Source organism: Mus caroli, chromosome 15 (genome assembly GCF_900094665.2).
Source record: "Mus caroli chromosome 15, CAROLI_EIJ_v1.1, whole genome shotgun sequence".
Classification (NCBI taxonomy): Eukaryota; Metazoa; Chordata; class Mammalia; order Rodentia; family Muridae; genus Mus; species Mus caroli.
Genome location: NC_034584.1, coordinates 85,627,836 through 85,634,758, shown reverse-complemented (window position 1 = coordinate 85,634,758; position 6,923 = coordinate 85,627,836). Strand labels below are relative to the sequence as shown.

Below are 6,923 nucleotides of genomic sequence, written 5' to 3'. Positions count from 1 at the left end.
ACTCACTTTGTAGACCAGGCTGGCCTCGAACTCAGAAATCCGCCTGCCTCTGCCTCCCAAGTGCTGGGATTAAAGGCGTGCGCCACCACCGCCCCGCAATTCTTCCCATTTTCAACAATATACAGCTAATTTTGAACTGATGTTCAGATCACATATTTAAGTTCTATTTTTCCTTTTGATCTGCTTACACGAGACCAGTTGATGTGGGGATGGCCCACAGAGGTGGGCGTACTAACAGGTCATGTTGTCCTACCCTCTAAATTCTAGTTAGTGACTTAATCGTTCTCAGCCCTGGGCTCTGAGCAGCCACTGCCGGATCAACCTAAGCTGGCAGAAGGAAGCTAGAGTCTCTGGTTTTAAACCCAGGAAGTGTTCTAAGGACACGTGATCAGTTCCACAGGACTACATAGCGCCCCCTGCCTGAAAGCTCTAATGCCTTTCTACTCCTTGTTAATTCAAAGCCTATGTATGCAGCTGGAGAGGTGACTCAGCTGTTAACAGCTCTTGCTGTTTTTCCTGAGGACCCAAGTTCAGTCCCCAGCACCCACATGATGTCAGATGACCTACAATCATCTGTAACTCTAGCTCCAAGGGATCCTACATGCTTTTGTGGCTCCATCTGCATCCACACATAATTGTGTCATAGAGAAGCTCTTACATAAATAAAAAAAACACACACACAAATAAAAAATAATGTTTTTTAAAACCCCATGTATTTCCACATCCTGAGCTGATATACATTGGCATCCTTTTACAACCGTTTTCCTCTCATCCTCATCTGTGTTCACTGTCCTTCAGGCAGTGAGCATCTTTCACTCCCAAGCAGGACATCCGTAGGAAGCAGAGCTCCTGTAGCTTTGACCTTCCTTCCTCTAAATCACACCCTGAGCAGCTCACCCTGAGCAGCTCAACGCTCTCCTTAATGACATCTCTGTGTGTGAGGGTCATATGCAGTTGTTCCCTGGATTGACACTGAAAGGGGATTCAATTGTATTCTGGATATGTAGATTCACTCTGAAAGTGTAATTCAGTTGAGGTTTATTCTTTCTAGACCCACATCTTTCTAGATCACTTTTCAGTCACAGGGGGGCAGCGTCCCAGCTCCTTTTGGTGGAGTTTCTGAGCTTCATTCACTCTCCCCCTCCTCCTGTGCTGTTTTCCCGACATCACACTTTAGTTGAAAATTTTACCTTTTGACGGATGTACATAAACTTAAAATTTCCAAGTAAAAGAAGTGTCGCATGACTTAATTTAATGACATCACAGCATTTCTTACTTGTCTTAACAGCCTAAGAGATGTGTGCTTATTAAAAATCTTCACAGCCACCTCCTCTCCTTCGTAGGCAGCTCGATAAACGGATCCAAAACTTCCATCGCCTTTTGAGAAGAAAACAGGAAGCATTTTATCTTCCCAAGCAGAGAAACCGAATCCATCTTAGGAGCTAAGACTGTAGATTGTATACCTGCTGTGTATTTAGAAAACTCTGACGCCTTGTTTATAGAACGAGCCTCTTTGAATGCTTCCCCTCCCTTCCAATCAGCAAGCCACTGTCAAGTTCACCGATGGATCTGGTGTTCAGCCTTCCTATTTCCCTCTATACAGGACCTATGACAACATGCCATCACTCCTCTGTCTCCGTCTCTTCATAGGTGAATGGAGTTGGCACCCTCCTCCAGCAGCGCAAGCCACTGCCTAAATGCTATCCTATATGATTTCCCAAACCTCAAGTCTAGCCCACTGAAAACCATGCTGTTGTTATTATTTTTTGCTTCCAATTTTCAGTCCACTTTCTGTACATCTGTTAAAAATAAAATGAAATGTTTTCACCATCGTTATGAAGTTGTTGTTGTCTTTCTTTTAAATGCTCAGGGAATGAGAGAAGAATAACATGGTAGATCTGTCAACGTTTCAGATGGGTGTAGAAATTTCTGAATCTGTAAAGTCCTTCCCTATTTGAGAATCACTGTTATCAGAATGCGGAGCATAAACTATCTTGCTCTGTGAGTGACCAACAAAAGTATAAGCTGGAAGACTGTTTTGTGTATTTACAATACCTAGGAAGGGAAGAAAATTGAAAGCAAGAAATCCCTTCTGCTCACAGCAAACTAGACACTCCAGTGCCTATTGATGCTGGTTTTCTAGAAGAATAATCCTTTGAGGATGAAATGTGCCCAACTCTTATAACACATAAAAGTCAACAGAAAATATGTCAAAACCAAATTTACAAACTATCTCTATTCATAAATACCAAGGTATATCCCATACTTGCTGGGCTGAGTGGCTTTCCTTGTCAACTTGACATGAACTAGTGTCTAGGAAGAGGAGAGTGCAATTGAGAAGATGTCTGTAGGCAAGTCGGTGGGGTGTTTTCTTGGTTGATAATTGATGTCAGGAAGCCCAGCCTACTGTGGGTGCTCCTAGACTTAGGCATGTGGGTTGTGCTAGATCCCTCTGCAGTTTCTGCTTCAGAAACAATCAGTTTCCAGATTGTTGGCCTGAGTTCCTAATCTGACCTCCCCTTCATGATGGTCTGTATGCTTTAAACAGGAATAAATCTTTTCCATGAGTTTCTTTTAGCCATAGTGCTTATCAAACACTTACTGTGTAGTAGTTAAACTATTTCTTAGGAAGCAAAATTCTTGAAGAGAAATCTCAAATTCATCCCTGTCCTGAAAAAAAGCAAACTGATATACAAAACCCTTGGAGGTAAGAATCAAATAATTGGCCCAAATTATTCTAGTATCAATATGGTTGGGATATCTAATTATAAAGTGGTTTTAGAAAGAAATATTTCTTTTTAAGAAAAAAAATGGGTTCCATCCCAATCCCTGGGATTGAGCAACTTCAAGAGATGTCATGATTGTCATGCATGGGATAGGGAAGAGATAAGACAGTTATCACACGGTAGCAGCAAGGGATTCTGATAAACAGACGACAAGTCAGACTTCAAATGATCCCCAAAAGACAATGATACAAACGCTGACAAGACGCCCGGCTGACAGCTTTCTATAAAGACACGTAGTGTGTACAATCTTTTAGGCACCACGGAAAGGACAAAGGCCACAAAATCACTTTCTGTCTAATTGATGGAATATAAACACAGGGGCTTTAATGTAGCCTTTGGGGATATTCCCAATAAACTGCTCAAAACCTTTACACTTATCTGAAAAACCCTGCAAGCAGGATGAACACTGTAGCCAGCCCTGTCTGGCAGCTTGAGACCCTTCAGAGAAAGGATGCTCTGTGTCTGCTATTTGCCTATACCCAGCAGTTGGCAAGTTGGCAACTTCACAATTACAAGTGTTATTCGTTGCCATAGTTCAAAGACATTCAAACTAAACTGCCCATCACTGTGAACAATAAAGGGTTAAAGAGACTTGGGTGGCATCTTATGTCATAGCACAGAAAATTTGAAAACATAAATACAGGTCATAGGAATATTACTAATACTATATCCTATTTCATTTTCCTCCTATGATGTAATGCCATGATAACCTATCAGATCCTAGGTAATCATTAATGGTAATTAAATTAAATATAAATGATGTATTCACACACAGTAACAAACACACCTCATTTACCATAATCAAATTGTCGGGAAATACTTTAGATCAAATCTACCCAATTTTTTTTGTCTTCCCAATGACTTCCTGGGAGATTTTTGAACTTGAAATCATTACCTACTGTTAGCAGTATCACATTCCATGTTAAAAAAAAATTGCTAACAGACCAAGTTTTAAGTATTCTCAAAACACCAAAAATTATTGTCATAGGAGACCACACATATTTCATCTAGGTCCATTGACTTCCACAATGTATACATATAATATAATGTACTTATTCCATCAATATATAGCCTTTTCGCTTGTCAATTAAATAGTAAAACTTAGCATATCTTTGAATAGAGACAACCAGTATGCCGGGCTCCTCCAGGCACCAAAGGCACTGCAGGAAATGAGCTCTTATTCTGCATGAGCATTCTGCAGACCACTCTCATTCCATGTGCCTTCCACGTCTGTCAGGAAGCAGTGACAAATTGTGAGCTTTGCCAAGTTCCTAATTTTACAAAGCATGGGTCTAAACATCTTTTAAGCTTTTAAGGATAAGTATATAATGATACCATAGCAATGAGCATATTTAGGTAGCAGCTAAAGATGCTGTGTGAATCTGGGATTTTCCTCAGACCCTGCTGAAAAGCCTTTGATTGCATTCATGGGCTCAGTCAATAAACAGAGACTACTCAGCACGCCCAAAACAGAACAACAAAAGGCCACAAGTTGAGTACATGACCAATTTAAAAGCTTCTGATTTTAATCCCTCCATTATATGACTATTGGTGAGAGTTGCATGTTCTCCTAGGAGTTTCACTACAGAGAATGTATTCTTCCTCTGCCTCTTCTCCTTGGGATGGCAGGTGGCTATTTCATATCAATCAGCTGAAGACTTCCCTTCTGCTACCTCATTGTGCATGAGTAGAGCAAGCTTGGAGCCAGATTCCATAAATACCTGTGCTTCCTTCTAGGCCCATCCTCATGGGCTAGTCTACGAGTGTGTATACAAAGCAAATCCAAGACATGCAACATGACAAGATTTTAAACTATATCATCCCAAGTGAAAATTGCTATATCAAGTATATGAACCCAGCATAGGTCAAAAAAGATATGATTATAATGTTTCCGAAGTCAGGAGGAGAATATAGCATCCTGCTTGGTTTTGTTTATATAACAAAGATAGTTACCTAAGAGAAACTCAGGTGCTTCCTCAAATTCAAGCTCATCATTGTTCAGCATGATATTTCTAGGCAGGTCAGCCAAGATCAAGTCCGGAGCAATCTGGGATATTGGAATAGTGAGCCTTGGTTGGTCTGGATTTATTAACAGGTCTCCTAAGAAGTATGTAAAACATTATTTTTAAAAAAATATGTAAGGGTATACAATATTTGTAGTCCTAGCTTAAGAAAACACATCTTGAGAGATTTTTCTACTAGACTTAGATTTTTCTAGAAAAACCTGATAAGCTCATAAAATATTACTATTAATGTAGTTAGAACTTTAAAGACACAGTCCTAGGTTGACTCATTGTGTGGAAGAATTCCAGCTGGACTTAGAGCAGATGGCCTCTAATAAGGAATTAGTCCCCATTTCTGTCCCATCTATGAAGGAGATGCTCTGGAGCCTGAGTTCATGAACTTCAAAGATGAGATTATTTTGGTGTTTTGAAAGAGATGTCCCCAGAGAAGTCCCAGGCACTTGAAGATGTGGTTCCCAGTAGCTGGTGGAGAAGTTGCTAACACCAGCTGTGACCTTACTTGAGGAAGTGTGATGCTAGAGGCAGGATTTGAATTTTCAAAAGCCATGTTCCATTCCCAATGAACACTCTCTGCTGCCTCTTTGCTACTTTAGGTGTGAGCTTTCAGCTCCTGGCTTTAGTTGCTCTGTTGGCTACCTGCTGTCAGTGCCATTGCGCACCTTGAGCCCCTGGAACAGGAGCCCAGAATAGACTCTTTCATCTACAATTTGACTGATCATGGTGTTTTATTACAGCAATAGAAAAACAACCAATAAAGTTATGATACACAGCATCTAGTATTTAGCTTGAAGTCAACCTTTTAAGAAAACAGAACACAAGATCGTATTGACAGAAAATGAACCTTACTGTTCTGAACTGTCGCTATTATTGAATGATGTATCATTCAGTTCAACCATATTGATAAGAATGATTCTTTTTTGGGGAGAGGGAGTGACTTGTAAAGTTTATTTGCCTCCAGGATAGTATTCTCTTACATTAGTCTAATTTTATTTTATTCTATTTTTATTAGATATTTCCTTTATTTACACTTCAAATGTTATCCCTTTTCCTAGTTTCCCCTCCAAAAATCCCCTGTCCCCTTTCCCTTCCCCCTACTCACCAACCCACCCACTCCCACTTCCTGGCCCTGGCATTCCCCTATATTGGGGCATAGAACCTTCACAGGACCAAGGCCTCTCCTCCCATTGATGACCAACTAGGCCATCCTTTGCTACATACTCATGAGTCCCACCAATGTGTTTCCTTTGATTGATGGTTTAGTCTCAGGGAGCTCTTGGGGGTACTGGTTAGTTCATATTGTTGTTCCTCCTATGGGGACTTTCTCTAGCTCCTTCATTGGGGACCCTGTGCTCCATCCAATGGATGACTGTGAGCATCCACTTCTATATTTGTCAGACACCGGCAGAGCCTCACAGGAGACAGCTATATCAAGCTTCTGCCGCAGGCTCTTGTTGGCATCTGCCATAGTGTCTGGGTTTGGTGGCTGTTTATGTGATGGATCCCCAGGTGGGGCAGTCTCTGGATGGTCATTCCTTCAGTCTCTGCTCTGAACTTTGTCTCTATAACTCCTTCCATGGGTATTTTCTACACTCACTGATAAGTGGATATTAGCCCAGAAGCTCTGAATACCCAAGATACAATTTGCAAAACACATGAAACTCAAGAAGAAGGAAGACCAAAGTGTGGATACTTCGATCCTTCTTAGAAGGGGGAACAAAATGGAAAGATGATTCTTATATATTAAAGTCATGTAAATATAGTGTGCCATAAGAAGAATTTGTGAATTGTGTCAGCACCTACCTTCTTCAGCCTTCTTCATCAACTCATCAAGCAAGATCTTCTGATGTTCTTCACCGTCATTAAAACTGTACAATGCCCATTTTTTCAACAGAGTTTCTCCTTCCCCACAAATGTCAATCTCTAGTAACCCAGGAAACCATTCTTCCATGAGTGAGTCAATATGATCCACAACTCGGCCCAGAAGAATACAACCTACATTAGAGAGAGAGGCGGGTGAGGGAGGGAGAGAGAGAGTGGGAGAAAGAGGGAGAGAGAGGGAGAGAGAGGAAGAGAGAAAGAGAAAGAGAGAGGGAAAGGGAGAAAGAGAGGGAAA

At 41.0% G+C, this 6,923-nt stretch overlaps 1 protein-coding gene across 2 annotated transcripts in view; it reads right to left on the bottom strand.

Annotated features, from left to right (window-relative positions):
* The window catches only part of Lrrk2 (leucine rich repeat kinase 2), a 141,681-nt gene that overhangs the window by 36,019 nt on the left and 98,739 nt on the right, over nt 1-6,923 (bottom strand). For both annotated transcript variants that reach the window (XM_029469790.1, XM_021183253.2), the window contains exons 37-39: nt 6,611-6,802; nt 4,740-4,886; nt 1,277-1,377 (exon numbers count right to left, since the gene is read on the bottom strand). In XM_029469790.1, coding sequence (XP_029325650.1) covers nt 1,277-1,377; nt 4,740-4,886; nt 6,611-6,802 — 440 coding nt within the window. The remainder of the gene's footprint in view (nt 1-1,276; nt 1,378-4,739; nt 4,887-6,610; nt 6,803-6,923) is intronic.